Source organism: Oryctolagus cuniculus, chromosome 20, assembly GCF_051225735.1.
Source record: "Oryctolagus cuniculus isolate XC-2025 breed Fujian yellow rabbit chromosome 20, ASM5122573v1, whole genome shotgun sequence".
Taxonomy (NCBI): domain Eukaryota; kingdom Metazoa; phylum Chordata; class Mammalia; order Lagomorpha; family Leporidae; genus Oryctolagus; species Oryctolagus cuniculus.
This window is the reverse complement of record NC_142886.1, coordinates 29,254,968-29,275,383: the sequence shown is the minus strand read 5'-3', so window position 1 is coordinate 29,275,383 and position 20,416 is coordinate 29,254,968. Positions and strand designations below refer to the sequence as shown.

General features: G+C 39.9%; 1 protein-coding gene across 38 annotated transcripts in view; it reads right to left on the bottom strand.

Annotated features, from left to right (window-relative positions):
• NRXN3 (neurexin 3) overlaps window positions 1-20,416 on the bottom strand; it is a 1,793,247-nt gene that overhangs the window by 917,494 nt on the left and 855,337 nt on the right. For all 38 annotated transcript variants that reach the window (XM_089322450.1, XM_070065303.2, XM_089322455.1 and 35 more), the window contains 3 exons: window positions 11,074-11,193; window positions 1,593-1,974; window positions 264-454 (listed from right to left, as the gene is read on the bottom strand). In XM_089322450.1, the coding sequence (XP_089178576.1) occupies window positions 264-454; window positions 1,593-1,974; window positions 11,074-11,193 (693 nt within the window). The remainder of the gene's footprint in view (window positions 1-263; window positions 455-1,592; window positions 1,975-11,073; window positions 11,194-20,416) is intronic.

The window sequence follows — 20,416 nt, the reverse complement described above, 5'->3', positions numbered from 1 at the left end:
ATTTTGACGTTTATCATCTGATCACTTAGTCCCTCCGAAAGAACGTTCCTGAGGTTATCAGGGAAAATGAACCATGCCCTGAGGAATGTATGAGCATAAACTGAATGATTGCACTAGGGCACAATTCAATAGTCATTAAATAGTGTATGCACAAGGTATCAAAAATGCATGACATTCCCACCCTGTAGTTTGCCTTTGGAACTAGCCTTTCTACTATAGGAAATGCCCTAAAGAGAATGCATTTTTTTTTTTATCATGTATACCTTTCAAATCCAGGTTCTTGGCACCATTGATAACCTGGGTGACCACCTTGGTGTCCACCTTCAGGCTGTGGGTGTTGCTGTTGTCCCGGGTGATAACGACGTTGTGCCACTGGTTATCATTCAGAGGGCGGTCACTGTTGCCTTTAATCACGTTGGGGCCATTTCCCAGGTCAAACACATAGTGTATGTACCTACGAAGGACAAAAACCATCCAATAATACGAGATTCCTTGAAGCAGTCCAATGGCAATGTGTATGTATCTGACATAAGGGGCTTGAAATCCTCCATGCTACACTGGTATAAAGTGGGACGCATTAATACTTGAGTTGCAGTTATAAGAATAGTCAGATACTATTCTATCATACTGCATTTTTTTTTTTGACAGGCAGAGTGGATAGTGAGAGAGAGAGACAGAGAGAAAGGTCTTCCTTTGCCGTTGGTTCACCCTCCAATGGCTGCCAGGGCCGGCACGCTGCGGCCGGCACACCGCGCTGATCCAGAGCCAGGAGCCAGGTACTTCTCCTGGTCTCCCATGGGGTGCAGGGCCTAAACACTTGGGCCATCCTCCACTGCACTCCCAGGCCACAGCAGAGAGCTGGCCCGGAAGAGGGGCAACCGGGACAGAATCCGGCGCCCCGACCGGGACTAGAACCTGGTGTGCCGGCGCCGCAAGGCGGAGGATTAGCCTAGTGAGCCGCGGCGCCAGCCATACTGCATTTTAGTTCCATACACACAGAGTCTGTTTCTTCACTACTGCATGGTGACTCTACCTAGAGCCAAGAAGTAACATTGTCAGAACACTACAACACACTAGGGAATGACATTTAAATTCACAGTCAATCATGCATCTAGTCTTGTTTTTCTTTTGACAGGTATTTTATTTGGCAATGAATGGTGGTGAAATGTCTTGAAGAAAGGGAAGCATTTTAAGAATTTGGATATCTGAGCTAATAACAGGATTGAAAATACCTATGGTGAGATTCTTAGAACAAATTTGGTGGTTATATTACTCAAGAGACAGATGCAATGTATCTCACAGCCTTCTTCTGGAAAAAAACAAAGCACCTTTATTTTATACTTTCAAAGGACTACATTTCACAGCAAAAAGCCCAACAGTGTTGTCTTAATAGAATGTCCTTAAATGAACTTGTGAATTTTTTTCTTTCCAACTCTCATTATTTTGTAGGTCATTTTCATTAATGGGGATGAGAACAGGGAAAAAGAATCGAGGGTAAGGAATGCAACTGACAGAATTCTTGTCTTGTTCTTATTTTATGTAGGGCTTAAGTAAAGATATACAGTGTAAATGATGTCTTCCCTTTTACTTACCCCTTTACCAGTTCAACTGCAATAAAGTCATTTCCATCTCCACTATTGAAAAGAATGAAGCCATCAGCTGATGTGGTCTTAAACTGGAAGAAGAGGTGCATGGAGGTGTAGGCTTGAAGAGTGGCAAGGCTCAAGTAGCTGCTCTTGGTCTTGAAGGTGACAGGGTCAGCGATAATATTCCTTAGTCCAAAACGAGCCTTCAGTTCACAGTAATCAATATCACCATTTTTGCACAAATCAATGTAGAGCAAACCATTGAACATGAGGCTCTGCAGGTGGCCAATGAAACTGGAGGGGACAACGGAGATGTATCGTTTCTCAGTCATGATCCCAGTTTCAATATTGTGGAACTCCAATCGGGTATGGTCTCCCACCATTGTACCTATGAAAATCATAAATGAGGGACAAACAGGAAACATTACCAAATTTCTCACAGCACCTTTATTGTGTCTTTTAGGCATTATTTGTCTTCATATGAATATTCAGTTTTCTTGATTCAGTTAAAGAAAACAGAATATTCATTATGGTACATCCTTGACTTGATCTCAACTGGGGAGCAGCCCTACATCCCATGCTGTCATGCAGCTGTTCCAAACGTCCCATCATGAAAAGAAAAATGTGAGATCAGGGCAGCTCAACTTAAAGGATAAAACTGGTAGTTGTCTCCACTCAGGAACAACCTGGTACTAATAATGTCCACTACAAAAAGCAAAGTGTTGTTTTCACCATTGTAAAGATAAAAGCTATTCCTAGGTACTTCCTACTAAATATTTCCCACTGTTACAACTTAGCACCTAGTACTTGTGGAAAAGTTTCTATTGCATAATATCAGTTTATATGCCCTGTAACTGTTGACTTTTCTGATAATAACCCCTGGTTTCCCTTGGATGAGCTACCTTCCCCACTTGACCTAAAAACCTCGTGCACTGGAAGAAGGTGACCCTCATCACACTACCCAGGTTGGATCACTCAACATGTTGTATCAGACAAACCATAGAGCTTGGTCAAATGACTCAAAATGTGGTCCTCAAATTTTAATGTGCATAATAATCTCTTGGAGGACTTAGGCCCCATCCTAAGAGTGAATGATTCAAAATTCTGGGATGAGGCCTGAGAGTCTGCATCTGACCTAGGGTTCACTATAAGAATCCAGGACTAGCAACATCCCAAGCTGGTCCAATGATTTTTCAGCTCCAGAGGTTTTGCTGGCACACTCCAGAAAATGACACCTTTTGCCAGCAAGTCAGCAAGGATAAGAAACAAGCCTGGTGTTTCTGGAAACCATGTGATAACCAGAGAGGTTAAGCCCACCCGAGGAGACCACCCACCCAAAACACAGTCAGAACAGAGGGAAAAGCAGTTGTTCTATGATGCCATCAGATGCCTGGATCTAGCAAGACTACTCTGGACTTTCTAAAACCATATGGCAAGAAACTTCTTTCACAATTAAAGCCTTTCAATTTGGTTCCTCATATTTCTAACTCGAAGATCTCTAAGGAACTACTGGGCCTTTCATTGCCTATTTTTCTAGAAAAGGTGAGTAACTAGGCCAGAGGAGATAAGGAGGGCTTGCAATAAATACAGATACAGAAAATTTTAATAACAAAGTCAAGAAAAACATCAGAAGTATGGTCAAAGTAGAAACTGGCTTCCACAGAGAAAAATCACATCAAAAAAAGTAACAAACCATGTTCTCATGCCCAGTGTTACAGGGAAGGGAGTTAGGAATTCTCATTCTGGCTTCTCCTGTTAGCTTCCACGTTGAAGAAACTCCACTAGCAAGAAACTGTGAACATCTCTTTATCCCTTCTATTACAACTTTGCAGAAGAAAATGAATAATATGATCTAAAATAATAAGGATAATCTGCATAGAGGAAGTGTGCACATACCTAAGTCCCTGACACTTTTACTTTTGCCTAGCTAGAACATGCTGTCCTCAGCAAACCCTGTCTCTACCTCCTACTCATCCACAGGGTAGACGTCATAAGAGCCAGTCATGCCTCCACAGTGGATGTCTGCTCAGTCCTGAATTTGTGTTCAAGTGGGAGATTGTGATATTGAACTTCCGCAAGTGTAACCCATATTTTTTTAACAATAGTGTTACCACTAATCAAAATGACATTGTGCTTCTGTCTGCCTTGCATTTTCCTCCTCTACTGGTTCAGAGCTCCAGAGACAACAACTCAAGGAGAAGGGTTGTGTTTTCCTAGGTAGCTTAACCTTCAGTATCTGGGAGAGTCAACAGATCCCATCTTTGAATGCTCAACATCAATTTCATCTCTTCAGGACCAATCTCAGATCTAGTTCAAAGAACTGCTCATGAACACAAAACCAGACTGAAATTCTGTGCTTTTATGTGAATGGATTTTTGACAATGATGACAAATCATTCTCTTAATATAAGCAAAAATAAAATAATGATGTTGGTTAACTTCAATTGTAGTGGAACAAAAATCAAAATGCAACGTATCTTCTAATAATTGAATAGAGAAAAGAACGTGTAAAATTACTTAGCATTAAAATTGGGATTTGAAAATATAAATTCACACATTCTAAAGCAATGAAGTGACTGAAATAAAAAAAGAATCAATGATGAAATGGCTATAACTGTCCCTCTCAGGGCTGGAGGCTGGGACTGGTCATAATGAAGAAGGGAAATCACAGCCAATAATCATGGGGACAAAGAAACTGGACAAGGATTATACTGGTACTCATGTTCTTTCTTATTTTATATGAAAAAGTCTATGATAAGAACTAATAAATGAGAATGGGTGATCCCTGGTCAATACTGGCATTTTTTTTTTTTTTTGACAGGCAGAGTGGACAGTGAGAGAGAGAGAGACAGAGAGAAAGGTCTTCCTTTTCCGTTGGTTCACCCCTCAATGGCCACTACAGCCGGCACACCGCACTGATCCAGAGCCAGGAGCCAGGTGCTTCTCCTGGTCTCCCATGCGGGTGCAGGGCCCAAGCACTTGGGCCATCCTCCACTGCACTCCCAGGCAACAGCAGAGAGCTGGCCTGGAAGAGGGGCAACCAGGACAGAATCCAGCGCCCCGACTGGGACTAGAACCCCGGGTGCCAGCGCCATAGGTGGAGGATTAGCCTATTGAGCCATGGCACCGGCCAATACTGGGATCCTAATAGGAATCCAAAGAGACAGTTTCGAGGTCAACTGGGAGCTTTTAGGGAAATTCTGGATAAACTGACCTCTGGAAGGAAAGGAATAGGGAATTCTGCTCACTAGAAAATCCATCTTAAAAAACCTGCAAAAAATTTAAGATGTTGATTGAGATGGAAGAGAAACTGATCAAGGACTTGCACAAGGAAACAGAAGCTAACAACTGAATTTGAGAGCTTAGCCTAGGGACATAGATTGAGCTATGGTTTAGAATGATGCCAAGAGTAGTTTAAACTAAAAGCCTGTGAGAGGACAAAGAAGAGGCAACTAGAAAAGGAAGCAGCTTCATTCCATACGGAAACATACTCTTTAGTGGAGTTGAATGGAGATTCCCAATAAAACGTGCTACTGCATCAGGGAAACACATGCAACTTTGAAGCCTGTGCCAAATTAACTGAATAAAAGTTTAAAAATATCAGTGCATCACCTGATCCATATTAGTAACTGGCAAGCTTTCTGCTCATCTCTGAATTCTGTTGATAAACTAACCCTCCATTCCACTAAGGGAGAAAACATGAGCATACCTCACAGCAGCCACTTTCAAATTTCAGAGGAAAGAGAAGTACTCAGTTAAAAGATAAAATGGAAAAAACCAAGACTACAGCATATTCCCTATGGACCAGACACTATGCTAATCACTTCAAAACCACAAACAAAGGTCATTATCATACTAAAATCATAGTTAGGTACCACTATCTTTCTTAAAAGGTGGGGACATTTAATTTACAGAGGTTCAGCAATTTGATTAAGTTTCATATGGGTAAAAAATGGTAGAATGCTCCCCACAAGTGAACCCAAGTACGCTAATTCCAAAGCCCTTATCTTTACTTGTACATCATACTGTCTTTGCAAAAAAGGCTTGACTCATTCTTCACATCATTGCCCAAGAAAAGCAGTAGGTGGAATTTAACTGGAGAAATTTCCATGTATCAGGACTTGTAATGAGTTAATACTTTGTCCCAGTGGCCAAATGCCATAATACAATTGCACGTGATTCCAAGGTAATATATTCAGCACCTTCCCTAAAGCAGCCTTGTTGCCTTGGAGCCCATTCACACATTGACTTCTGCATTTCATTGACAGTCAACCAGCTGTGTACTGAGCAGTCCTCAGGGTGGTGAGGTGCATATACATGTGCAACACTCTGTGCATGTTCAATCTGCAACTGCCTATGTGGCAACAGCACATAATGGAATGATCAATCATGTGGACTCGAACTGCCTAAGTTCCCATTCTGGCCCTATGCCATCTTAACTGGGTTGTTGTGGGGAAGATACCCAATTTCCTATGCCTTAGGTTCCTATCTGTGGAATAGATCTGAAGTTATCAGGGTTCAAAGTACCAGAACACACAAAGTACACAGAATAGTGCCTAGGACTTAAGCTATTAGTGAGTACTGATTATGCAGCATTATTTTTTGCTGCTTCTGAAATGTGCTATTTTCCAGTTATTTCAAATATTGCTTTTCTTTTTTTAGAATGAAATGTCTGAGTAGCGATCACTTCATATATCTTCTCCGTGCCCCGCAGTGTTAGCAGAGGGGTCTGAACACAGCAGATAAGCTTCACATCTGGGGAAGGAGCTCGCATTTGGGACATTTTCTTTAGGATCAGAAGATGGATCATCAAGGCTGGTGCTGTGGCACAGTGGGTTAAAGCCCCAGCCTGTAGTGCCAGCATCCCATATGGGTGCTGGTTCGAGTCTTGGCTGCTCCTCTTCTGATCCAGCTCCCTACTATGGCCTGGGAAAGCAGTGAAAGATGGCCCAACTCTTTGGGCCCCTGCACCCATGTGGGAGACCTAGAGGAAGCTACTGACTTTATATCAGCTCAGCTCTGACCATTGCAGTCTTTTGGAGAATGAACCAGCAGAATGGAATACATCTTTCTCTCTAGCTCTACCTATCTTTAAAACTCTTTCAAATAAATCAATCTTTTTTTAAAAAAAGACAAAGAAAAAGATGAATCATCACCATCTCTGCACATGAGATTCCTGAGTGAGCAGAAAAAAATATGGTAAAGGCTAAGGGGGAGCATCTTGACCTCCCATGTCCTCCCAAACAAAGACTTAGACGGTCTCATAAAGCAGTCTCCTATTTTGCCCACAATTTCCCAGCTTCACTGTTTCCATACCCTTTTCTCCATTATACTAGCTTTTTTCCCCTTTCAGTGGTATCTAGTGAAATGGTTTATAAAAAGAACAGTTTTTGGGGCTGGTGCTGTTGTGCAATAGGTTAAGCCTCTGCTTGTGGTGCCAGCAATCTCATAGTGGTGCCAGTTCTAGTCCCAGCTGCTCCTCTTCTAACCCAGCTCTCTGCCATGGCCTGAGAAAGCAGTAGAAGATGGCCCAAGACCCTGGGCCCCTGCATCCACATGGGAGACCCGGAAGAAGCTGCTGGCTCCTGGTTTCAGATCAGTGCAGCTCCGGCCGTCGCGGCCATTTGGGGAGTGAACCAGCGGATGGAAGACCTTTCTCTCTGTCTCTCGCTTTCTCTGTCTGTAACTCTACCTCTCAAATAAATAAAATCTTCTAAAAAATGAATAATTTCTAGTACTAAATAAATTTGTTAAATACTATATATTCAATGAACCAAGATTAGTGAGGCATAAGAGGTCTTCAAAAAGTTCGTGGAAAATGTGTAATTATGAAAAACTATCCACAGGCCAGTGCTGGGGCCTAACTGGTAAAACCATGGCCTACAATGCCAGCATCCCATATGGGCTCTAGTTTGAGTCCCAGCTGCTCCACTTCCAATCCAGCTCCCTGCTATGGCCTAGGAAAACAGTAAAAAATGGCCCAAGTCCTTGGGCCCCTGCAACCACGTGGGAGACCTGGAAGTTCCAGGCTGCTGGCTTCAGCATGGCCTAGGCCAGGTTGTTGTAGTAATTTGGGGAATGAACCAGCGGATTGAAGAACTCTGTCTCTCCTGCTCTGTATCTCTACCTTTCAAATAAATCAATAAATCTTTAAAAAAAAATGAACGGATTTCCCAACACTTTTGGTGCCAAAAGACTTTTTAATCCATTATCCACAAACTCTGTAGCTCATTAAAAGCTCCTCCTGAGTCAGACAATAAAGACCTCCCCCACTCTGTTCAAGCTAACATTTCCCAACTCTGTTTTATCAGGCTTAGTCACTAACAAGAGGAACGAAATTTCAATGGGAAATGACTTTTGTACAATTTGACGCTGCACATGCCATGTGGGGTGAGAGAAAAAGACATCACCTCAGCCTGTAGCTATTAAAAAACAGTAAATGTCTATGCCAGCAAGAAGTTTTGCATGATGTGGGTGGTTCAGACGGCTGTAGGCCCCCATTCTGTGGACCATAACCCAAGTGAGCCATATTTTAATTTATTCTTAATAACAGAAATACACTGCAATCAATCAATCAATCCTTATTAACTGTCAACTGAACTTAAGAGTTTTCCAAGAATACAATTATATTACAATAAATGAAAAACACCAGGTTGAAGGATATTTCCATCCCTGCTTTTGATTTCCTTTGAGTCTGGCCTATGCTTTGCGTTATTTCTACAAAGTAGCTGAAAATTTGGCACACTGGGGTACCTTAAACAGCATGAAAAGGATTACTAAATAAGCCAATGAGACAACACTTAATAACACGGGGGACTGTGTGGTATTTTAGCTTCATTGCTTGATTTTATAACTTCTGTGAACTAAAATTAAAATTCCCAAACCCCTTATCACTGTAAAATAAAATTTAAAAAAAACACCAAAGCTGTAGCTCGTAAGCAAAATAGCTCTTTTCCTCTCCAACCTTTCTTTATCCTTACAGCTGCTTTCTCCCATCAGCAGCAAATGAAGGGGTAAGACTAAAAATGAAAAAGCTGCATTCATTTTGATTTCAATTTACTAAATGGCTTGGGCATTCCATGGTTAAACCCTGCTTACTAATTATTAGTGGTAACAGAAAGCATAATTTATAATTACCTTTATCCCCAAGTTTCTAAAAGAGAATAATTATCAAGAGAGGAAACACACATTAAAGTAATCTCTGTTCTGCAGTTCTTGAGGTGCACATACTTCCAGGGTGTTTATTATCCAAGCAAATGAGAGGAACTCACTGTGAGCAGACATTGGGGTGAGGTTGCCATCTAGCGGCTGATATTCAAAACACACTGTGAATGGCATCCTGCTTGGCTTACTAGGACAAACCCAGGAGAGGGAGTAAAGGATGCAAGATTGATTCATTACCACTGCTTTTGCAGGCTCCCATCTCATGAGAAATTCTTGAATAATTAATTCAGGTTGTCAGTGGGTTCTAAACAGTACAACCATTGTTTATGTCTTTGTTTTTGACACTCATTTCATAAAGCCAAATAACCCTTCTGGCATGTAGACCAGTAACCTTACTTCCTATTACTAGGGTCTACCTATGTGTAACTGGAGTGTTTGGGAGAGCTGTTGTGATTGTTTGCCTCTGTTTTGGGGCAAGACAGTGTGTACTGTGGTCTACCTCCAAGAAGGTACTCCCTTCCTTATTCCAATGCATCCATTATGTGTTCTTATATCTTATGATAAATCAATTTCTCATGGTGGATTTTGAAGTACAGTGAGTATCATGCTTTTGAATAATATGACAGACATGAACTTGGAACCTTAATTACACAACTCTCAAAGTTTCACAATCCCCTGCTATAAAATGATAAGAAGTACATACGTTCGCTATGGTGAATTATAGAAGATTACAGGAGTTGATGTATGTAAGACTGCAAAACTGTACCCAACATCTATTGGGCACTGGATTAATGCTACATAGGTGTTCTTCCTCTATTCACAGAGTATCATTCTCTAGTTACACACACACACACACACACACACACACATGCCTACACACATACATGCATGCCTCACTGTCATTCCAGAACTATAGAAGGGCAAGTGTATGGATCTAAAATCATAGGACTCCAGACTGCAGAATATCCATGTGGAGAAGGCCTTAGAAAAAACACATTTCAAGTTTACAAAGGAGGACATAAATATAAAAATTTTGGTATATATAGCTCAAAACCATAAAGGAATTTAGTGGCCATGGTGGTATTAAACCCCAGGGCTCCAGACTCTAATCCAAGTGTCTCACAGAAGACACAAAGAAGTAACTGAGACCACTGATTGCCTGTGACCAGAGCAAGGAGAGGTGAGTAACTCCCAACATCCTGCGCAGAGTTCATGTCAGGACTGATCTAACACCAGCTGTTTCGCCTAATACCCAAGTTGCCTTGCTTGGGCTTTCATTTCCCATATGGAAAAGGATTCTGTCCCATGTATACTTCTTTGAAATTATATATAGTCCCACAAGAGGTCTCATGTAAATGACAACAGAAGAGGCCTACACTCTTCCACTCTAGATCTTATCAATTCCCTCCAACCAGCAAATTCTGGCTGAAAATCCACCTTTATACCTACACTTAACTTCTCTAGCCCCAAATAGTTATTTTCTGTTTTGAATGAGAATGATAATCACACCCATTCAGATCGGACTGCCATGATATAGTCTTATTCTTGAACACTATGGTCCTATCTAATCTACTAGACGGACTCACACTTTGAGTCAAAAAGAAATCTCCCCAGCTTCTTTTTTATCTTCTGAGTTTATAGCACACTGTAAGAATCTAGCAGGGTCTTGGCAAATATGTACTGGTTTGTAGGGCTCTGAATGTTCCTTTGCACGTGTGTGGATTCATTCTTGAATTCACTGCCTTCCTAAATGTTAATTCCACCAGGCAGAGCTTTTGTCTGTTTGTCACCATATTCCCAGTGCCTCATAAAACAGATCTTGTTACAGAATAAGGACTAAGTTAATTTAACTAATAATTCCACAAATGAAAAATTAGTTAAACCAGTCAGTACCTTCACTCTTTCAAGTACTTATTTTTGCCTGCAATATCTTGAATTACTGATTTGTCCATCTTCCTCTATTAAAGACTGACTCATCTTCTGAAGGCAGTAACTGGTACAGGGGAGAAGTACTACAGGGGAAAAGACTGACAGGTGATTTTTGAATGAACGAATAACAGAAGGATCTATAGACTCCTATCTCTGTTTTCCAGATACATACTGCATGCTAAGGAGAGAGATTCAGAAATGTACAACTGTAGTAACAGGAAAGTTCTACAGTACAGATTGAAAGGAATTATGAAAGTAAAGAGGAAGAATCACTTATCCTCATCTCAGCCAAGGACATGTTTGTGATATTAAACAAAGTATAAGGTTTTGAAAACAGAGTTACCAAGGGGACCATGCAGTCAAAGAGAGAAAAATCTCACCATCGTTATACTCACCCTCAGCCACATCATCGTCCACTGTCAACTTAAGGCTCTTTCCTCTCCGCACCACGCGCACGGTGTGCCACTCATTGTCATTGAGCTTCTGCCCCGCGTACAGGGTCTCAGGTCCTTTGCCTAAGGATGGTGGTAAGTACCAAAGTCAGAATCAATTCTCAAAGCCACGCTCATGGCATCAGGGATGTCAAAGCCATACTGGTGCACATGACCCAGCAGCAGTAAGGAAATTAGATTCCCTCCCACCCCAAGCACATCCTCATTCCAGTGATCCAGTAGGACCCTCCCTAATAATCCCATAAACAAAATCTAAATTTCAAAATGAAGGACAACAACAAGGTAGGAAAGGAAGTAATGTGCCCTCCATTATCTACTAAGTTTCAAAAAGCCAATAGCAATAAGCAAACATTTTCAGAAACTAGTAGTTAGTAGTCATTTACTCCCAAGTCTTAGAATTCAGATGAGTTTCTTGAAGATATAAGAAATCCATCATATTTTTTTAGAAACATTTGACCATTTAGGCATAATACACCAGTCTGGCTTATAGAGAGTATCCATCAATTGAATGAGAAAAGAAATCTGCAACACACACTGCCTTAACTTGGCATTTCCATTTACCCAAGGTTCTATCAGAATTAAGTGACCACAGATATCACAATAATAGTAGCGCCAAAGTTTAATCCCATTGTAAATAATGCTCCTGAAGGGAACGTGAGGGACCAAAGACTCATCCCATTGTTCATCATCCTCCAAAAGAATCCAAATACCTAGAAAACAAAATAACGTAATATCCCAAAAACTGAAACTTTTCAGATGAAACAAAGTTTTGTAGAAAGTGTTACTACATACAGGAATAAGCCACACTATCTTAAGAGATCTACACACAAGGTGCTTAGACAAAGTTCAAGTTTGGCCCAGGAAGAATCAAGGACAAGGAATTACAGTGTGTAGGGGCAAAAGATGGTAACAAAGAAAGAAATTGAGATATTAAAACAGCCAGCTAGTAAGGGAGGAAATGTCCTATTATCTAGAATGTGGATCATCATTGAACTGAATTTAAAAGCCCACGGGAACTGTATAGAACCTGAAGATGGAGACCAAGTTTGATCTTTGCAAGTAGACAGTTGAGCCTGGACAGAAAGATATTGCCTACCTATTTCGGGATTGATCAATCAGTATTCAGAGAGCCTTATTCCTGGAAGTGACTTTTAAAAAGAGTAAAGATATAAGTGGCCAGCATATCCCTATGGATTATAAGTATCTCAACTACTTGAGAAAACTTCATACATGGGCCCAACTGACACTGAATGTAAGGCCAGATACACAGCAGTGCCTTAGTGAGTGTTGAGTAATTAAAGTCTACATAGGTTTTATCTGTTTAGTAACCATTAAATCAAGTCAGTAGTTTTTATCTAAGTAAAACTGAAGTCTTTATTATTTATCTTTCACTAGCTAATCTCTTCCTCTACCTCCAAGACTGAAGGTATTCCATGAGAGTAATTCAAAAAGTTCATGGCAAATGGAATTAAAAGTTAATTTTGCTTTGGTAAAAATTTTTTTAAAAAATTTAGCCATACTCATAAACTGTTTCAGAAGGAAAAATAGTAGTATTCACCTAGAAAAAAATCTCCAAATAAACTGTACCTTTTGAGTAATTAATAAACTTATTTTCTGATGGTTCAGAACTGAATTTTGAGGGATTCTTCCTCTTGAGAAATAAACTTTCAAAGTAAAAAGATTTCTTTTAATTACAACAAATAATATGTCAAGTAAATTTGTGCTTTAAAATTTTCAGAAAAGGGGCTGGTGCTATGGTGTAGCAAGTAAAGCCCCAGCCTGCAGTGTCAGCATCCCATATGGGTGCTGGTTCAAGTTCCGGCTGCTCCACTTCCAATCTAACTCTTTGCCATGACCTGGGAAGGCAGTAGAAGATGGCCCAAGTTCTTGGGCCTCTGCTCTGACCTGGGAGACCTGGAAGAAGCTCCTGGCTCCAGTTCAGCCCAGCTCTGGTCATGGTGGCCACTTGTGGAGTGAACTAGCAGATTGAAGACCTCTCTCTCTCTGTACCTCTCTCCCTCTCTCCCTCTCTCTCTCCCTCCCTCCCTCCCTCTCTCCACCTCTGCCTCTCTGTAGCTCTGCCTTTCAAATAAATAAATAAATCTTTAAAAACAATTCAGAATGGACCAAAGCTCAAGGGCAACCCAAATTGGCAAGAATCATGAGCATTTAGTGAAGAAACAGAGTGGGCCATATGTACCCAACCTTGGGTGGTGATGCCATGAGATCCAATAATTTAGGGGAGAAATAATTCTAGAACAAAGCATTTTTATACTCAAACTCAGCTTCTCTTACTTTGTGTGTATTCCCATCCTCAATATTACACATTATAGAAGAATATTTCCTTAAGTTTCAGTTCATTACATAGCATTGTTCATTATCTTTCTAACTTCAAGTCTAAGATGGATGTAGCATTCAACTTTCCAACAGCAAACCGTTTGGGCGCTGGATGAAAATGGACTACATCATATCATCACATGGATATCTTGTAACAAGAACAGATGTTCTCAGAACAAATAAACCTGCCTTGGTTTTTTTTAATGTTTTTGTTCTCCTTATTCTATATGCAAAATGCTTCAATAAAAAGAAAAAAAATAAGAAAGATGTGGAGAATATTGGCTAACAAGCCAGAGCTGCTCCAAGTCCCAGGCTATTTGAAGCAACTCCTATATTGTGGCATCTATGCTTTAGGCAATTTCTGTTCATCACTGTAATTTGTGATAAGGAACAAGAGGAAGGGTGAGGAACACAGTCAAGTTGGGGACATTGCTATATCAGTACAGATTAACTACAGAGGCACAAGGCAAAGAGAGCCATGCCTCCAGATAAATGGGCTTTGAAAAATGCTCATGTCTACAGATACCACTGCTCCATGGATCCTTGGAGTGTCCAAACGGTCAGATTCAAACACACATATCTAATCATCCATTTGACTCTTAAAACTTTAGGATGTGATAGCCTATGATTGAAATGTGAAAAAATGTGACACTCCTCATGCCCTGCCACACAGTAACATCTCATATCTCCAACACCAATACTTGTCATTATGCTAAGGGGGGAGGGAGACTCATATTCTACTCTTAAGAAGATGGGGACGATTATTCAATACACTTTTCCAAGTGGTAAATATATAAGTCTATGCAAGCTTTGCAAAACTCTCAGCCTCTGGAGGCAGAGTCCATGGCATTTATCCTCAATCAGGCCCAAAGGTCAACTCATTCTACTGGAAGACAAGTGATGCTTAAACTCAGCTGGAAATTTAGGCAAACAGAGAAGGGGAAAAATCTAATCTATCCTGGGCATAAAATTGGACTGATAAGTGATGCAAGACACAGACAAAAGCTGAAGGCTGAAACCACAGACTGCTAGTGTTTGAAGCAGGAGAAGCTGATCTAGGGAAGACTTCCTTTGATGGACTCCCACAAAAAGCCGATGAAGCTCCATTAGTGAACAATAAGCATGAAGAGTTCTTCACTGTGGGGAAAGGATGATCCCTATTGGGAGGAGGAGAAAGGAATTCTTTAAAAGAATTTTCAGTGGAACTGGTAGAAATTAACAACAACAACAACAAAAAAACCCAAAGCCATCAATTTTCTTATGTTCTCTCTCTCTCTTTTTTTTTTTTTTTTTTTAACAACTAGGAAAATCATGATCTTCAATTGGGTACATATTGGATTATGTGTTTGATGCATCTTTTCTTTTATGTTTAGGTAATAGATACAGATCACAAGAAAAATGGAGCTTTGGTTCTTTTTAGGCTACTTAGATCACCACTGACTGAATCTAAACAGAGAAAATGAATTAATTATATGTCACCCCTTAGTTGAGTTTCCCAGGTAGTAACTGCCATGCCTGAAACAAAGAAGCAAAATCCCAGATGAAGATTTCTGAGATGCAGAAGTTTATAGCAGTGGAAAATTGAATTGCTAGTTGTTATAGAACAGAGAACCTTTAACGAATTCTTAGGCTAACACCACTCAAATCCCTACTTGACCTTCCCTCGCTGCAGATGCAAAAGGGGACTTCAAAAAGACTGTGGGAAATTAGAATTAGAGGATAACTTTATTTTGGTGCAATTTTTTGAAATCCATGCATAGCATTTTGTTTAATAATAAGATTTTCCATGAACTTTTTGAAGAACCCTATGTAAGGCTTGGTCTTAGAGAAGATGGGTCTGAGTCTATGATGAGTAGGCACAGAGAACAAAGCATCAAGAGTGAAATGCAAAGATAGACTGTTTTCTTGACTTATTCTACAGTAGCCCTATGCAAGTCCTATTTGTTTAAGAATCCAGATCTAAACAAAACAAAACAAAACATGAAAAGAAAAGTTATCTTTAGAGAAAAAATATTGTTGGTTACTTGGAGGAAGATGACACTCAAATATTAGCAGATGTTTCCCTCTTTTGGCAGACAAGAAATAGGAGAAATGGTAAAAATCCCTATTTGAGGACTTCTAAAGGCACACATCTGCACAAGGTGGATTTTTCACTTCAATTGATTTTATATACATATTGCATTTTTCTAAAAATCAGGCTGTTCTGATTATGTATTATGAATTTTCTATTCCCTACAGGAGCAATATAACCAACAAAATTGTAGTTTATCCCCAGCATCCATGTGTTTGTCAGTGTATTTCTATGACCCAATCAATCCCACTGAACAAGGTGGTTTTGCTCATATTCAGGAAGCAGAAACTCCTTCCATAAGCCATAAAGTACTATTTCCAAAAGCAGGTGGGGGGACATTTGGGAAATGTCTTTTTGGGGTGTGGTAGGTGAGGGGAAGGGCAATACCTTTCTACAATCACTTTGCTTTACCTGAGCATCTTATGACTTGTGCACTAAGGGAAAAGGCACTGTAACTTACTTTCCCTTGGAAATAAGCTTCACATGAATCAAAATTTCCACAATTCACTAGAAAATTATGAAATTTACCCCTTTAGAAGGGTATACTGAAAGATGCATGTAATTATACACCTAAATGATAGGGTCAATAAATACTCAACATGATTTTGTTATATGAAAAAAGCACCAAAAATATTTTAAAAAGAAAACTTACCTTCATTTCCTGCAGCACCATAAGTTGGACGACTTAAGCTATAGCAAGCATTTCACTGATCTCACACATAACACCATATACTTTACCAATCACTCTCTCCAGAAAGAACAGATTCGGCAAGAAAAAGCAGGGATGTAGAAGAAAAAGAGTGGACTCGAGGGTACAGAAGACAGGGAAACAGGTGAGAACTACTTTATTTTCTGTCCACAAAATAACTTATATTACTATTTTCATTTTTTTCTTGGAGTTCTTAACACAAGAGGGACTGGGGAGACATTTGGCTTTTATACACTTGTAAAATTATTTTATAGTCATATTTGTAAATCATTCATTTTGATTGGAAAAGCAATTTTAAATCATATTTATTTTTAGGGCCTGATCGACAAAACACCCTACACTGATCATTGGATTTTCACGGGCCCTCCAGCCCCAGAAAGATCTGAGGTACTTCTTACAACAAGTATAAAATAATAGGGAACTTTTTGGAACTTTTCTACTAAGCATTCTCCCAGTGAGGTACACAAGAAAAACAAATGACCCAGTTATCCAGTCTGAGCCCCTTGCACAATACTGGGAATCCTGTTTTTCAGCGAAAGCCCACTAAAATCCTCCACCAATATTTATCAGGCCTGAAGAAGCAGACATATCCTTGAGACCACCACTCATAACATAGTCAATTACAGAGAACTCTTGCCATTATCAATGGCAAGTTCTTGGAAAAGACCCTAGAAGCACAGACAATTAAAGCCAAAATTGACAAATGGGATTACATCAAGCTGAGAAGCTTCTGCACTGCAAGAGAAACACTCAACAAAGTGCAGAGGCAACTGACAGAATGGGAGAAATTATTTGCAAACTATGCAACTGATAAAGGATTAATAACCAGAATCTATAAAGAGCTCAAAAAACTCAATAACAACAAAACAAACAACCCAGTTAAGAAATGGGCGAAAGGGACCGGCACTGTGGCAAAGTGGGTAAAGCCACCACCTGCAGTGTCGGCATCCCATATAGTCGCCAGTTCAAGTCCTGGCTGCTCCACTTTCAATCCAGCTCTTTTCTATAGCCTGGGAAAGCAGTAGAAGATGGTCCAAGTCCTTGGGCCCCTGCACCCTTGTGGGAGACCTGAAAGAAGCTTCTGGCTCCTGGCTTTGGATCGGTGCAGCTCCAGCCATTGTGACCAATTGAGGAGTGAACCAGCGGATGAAAGACCTCTCTCTCTCTCTCTCTCTCTCTCTTTCTCTGCCTCTCCTTATCTCTGTGTTTAACTCTGACTTTCAAATAAATAAATAAATAAATCTTTTTAAAAAAGAGAAATGGGCAAAGGACTTGAATAGGCATTTTTCAAAAGAGGAAATCCAAATGGCCAACAGACACATGAAAGAATGCTCAGGATACTAGCTATCAGGGAAATGAAAATCAAAACCACCATGACGTTTCACCTCACCCTAGTTAGAATGGTTTTTACACAGAAATCAATAAACAGTAAATCCTGGCAAGGATGTGGGGAAAAAGGTACCCTAATCCATGGTTGGTGGGAATGTAAGCTGGTACAGCCACTGTGGAAGACAATATGGAGACACCTCAGAAATCTAATATAGATCTACCATATGACCCAGCAATCCCACTCCTGGGAATTTACCCAAGGGAAATGAAATCAGCATATGAAAGATTTATCTGTACCCCTGTGTATATTACAGCTTCATTCACAATAGCTAAGATATGGAATTATTACACATGTCCATCAACCGAAGACTGGATAAAGAAATTATGGGATATGTACACCATAGAATACTACATAGTGGTAAAAAAAAATGAAATCCTATCATTGGAAACAAAATGGACACAAATGGAAAACATCATACTTAGTAATATAAGCCAGTCTCAAAAGGACAAATATCATATGTTCTCCCTGACCTGTGGTGACTAATAGAGCACTTTAAAGGTAATCTGTAGAAGTCAAATTGACACTTTGATATGTGATGACTTTGAACAACCCTTGTCTTGACTGTTGAGAAACTTTTTTTTTCATACTATTTGTTGAATTCTTTACTTAGTATGGAGTTAATCTTATGTGTATACAGTTAGTTAATAATAGATCTTAGTAAAAATAAGAATGGGAATAGCAGAGAGAGGAAGAAGAAGGAAGAATCACCATGTTCTTAAATTTGTATTTATGAAATACATCAAGTTTGTATACCTTAAATAAAAGGTTTCTGGGGGTGGGGGGAGACAGACACAATTGATCCTATTAGGGTAGATTCCTTATTACATCTTTCCTACCTAGAATCAGTCATACTTGATACCAGCTTCTGGAATTTGTTAGTACTGAGAAATACGAGTCAAAGTTCACTGTTTGCCTGATTTTCTTAAGGCAAGTATTGTGCACCTTTGGATACCCCTTTTTATTAATGATGCAGGACTGCTATCCCTCCCCTCCCCTCCCATCCATCCTTCCTTCCTTCCTTCCTTCCTCCCTCCCTCCCTCCCTCCCTTCCTCTTCTCCCTCCCTCCTTCCTCTTCTCTCTTCCTTCCTTTCTTTCTTCCTACAGGTTTTATGTGTTCTAGCCCAGGTCTTAGAATAATAGAAGCAAGGGGTATCCCTAACACTACAAAAGAAACAACGCAGCCCATCCACCAGGATCTCTGAAGTGTGATGACAGTGTAAATGAGCTCATCCATCTTAGCTAGGAACTGGAGCATCACCATGTTGAAATGGAATGAATCTGGCGTAGATACCTCTCCAAAGGAACAAATGATTCTGTAAAAGATAACAATCTTCCACCCAGTTTGTTGCCAAACCTCTCCTTAAGCCATAAACATTCAGCACTGCTCAGCAGTGGTAAACTGAAGACAGTCTTGGGATTTCTTGGGATAATCTCTCTCCATGAAGCCACTTGTCAAGGATGAAAGCAATTTGCTCAGGAACATGCAAGAAGATCCCTTTGTGGATACTAATTCTAGTCTTGCTTTTAAACATGGTTGTAAAATAGACTACATTCTTCCCTCTTTGGGCAAGCCATGATTAATATAAATGATTAGTACAAATCTTGTGGTGATTAACGATGTTATTGTGCTTTAGGTTCTCTGACTATGCAATCTTAGAGTTTAGCACCAAAGACAAAGATTTTGTAGTGAAAGATAACTGAGCTGCAGAGAATTCAACCAGGACATGTCCTAAAGGAAGTTTCCTTTCCACCATCTATTAACTTTCATTGAGAGAGAACTCTTTTGCTCAAAAACATAATAAAAATACAGATACAGTTAATCAAAAAACTACTAAATTAATCTTAATAATTTGCTTTAAGTTAGAATCAAGAAAGGCAAAATAAAGTTTACATCAGTGTCCCTTCATTTCTTTCACAATTTTCTTTTTAAAATTTTTTATTTGTTTTTATTGTATTTAAAAGGCAGAGAGAGATCTTCCATCTGCTGGTTCACTCTCCAAATGGCTGCAACAGCCAGGGATGGGACAGGCTGAAGCCAGGAGCCTGGAATCCAGTCCAGGTCTCCCATGTAGGTGGCAGGGACCCAAATACTTGAGCCAGTATCTGCTGCCTCTCAGGTTGTGCATTAGTAGGAAGCTAGATCTGGAAGTGGAGGAAACATGACTCAAATTTATGACTCTGGGTGGGGTGTTGGCATCCTAAACAGTAATTCTGATCACTATACCAAATGCCTGCCCCTGCTTTTGTAATACTCTGTCTCCATCTTTCCCTTCTCAGCGTTCCCTCACTCTGCCAGCTGGGAGCATTTCTCTCTCCAGGAATTTACTATATTTCTATTTTGCAAATGATCACTCTATCCCCTGTATAGCAGCTCTTTCTTTTGCACCCACTTCTAAGCCCCTTGAGAAAGAGATGCTACCTTTGTAATCCCCAACAACTAAGCCTAGAGTAAATTTACTGAGGGTAGAAAATGAAAAAGAGCTGAGAGCTGCATACTACATTTTGGCAAAAGAGTGGATTAGACAAATTTAAAGCTGAAAGACATCAGGCAGCAGACATAAATAAAGTCAAGTCACTATGTTTCCTTTAAATCAATTTTTCCTGGTCAGAAGAAAATCCCCCACCAGATAGGGGGATGAAAGGAATATGGATTAAGAGATATCAGTTGCTTTGCATAAAGGGAATCTTCAAGAAGTTCCCAAGAAACATGTTTTTTTTTTTTTTTTAAAAAAAAAAAAGCTATACATGTCTTTCAAAAATCTTTGCACCGGAATAATA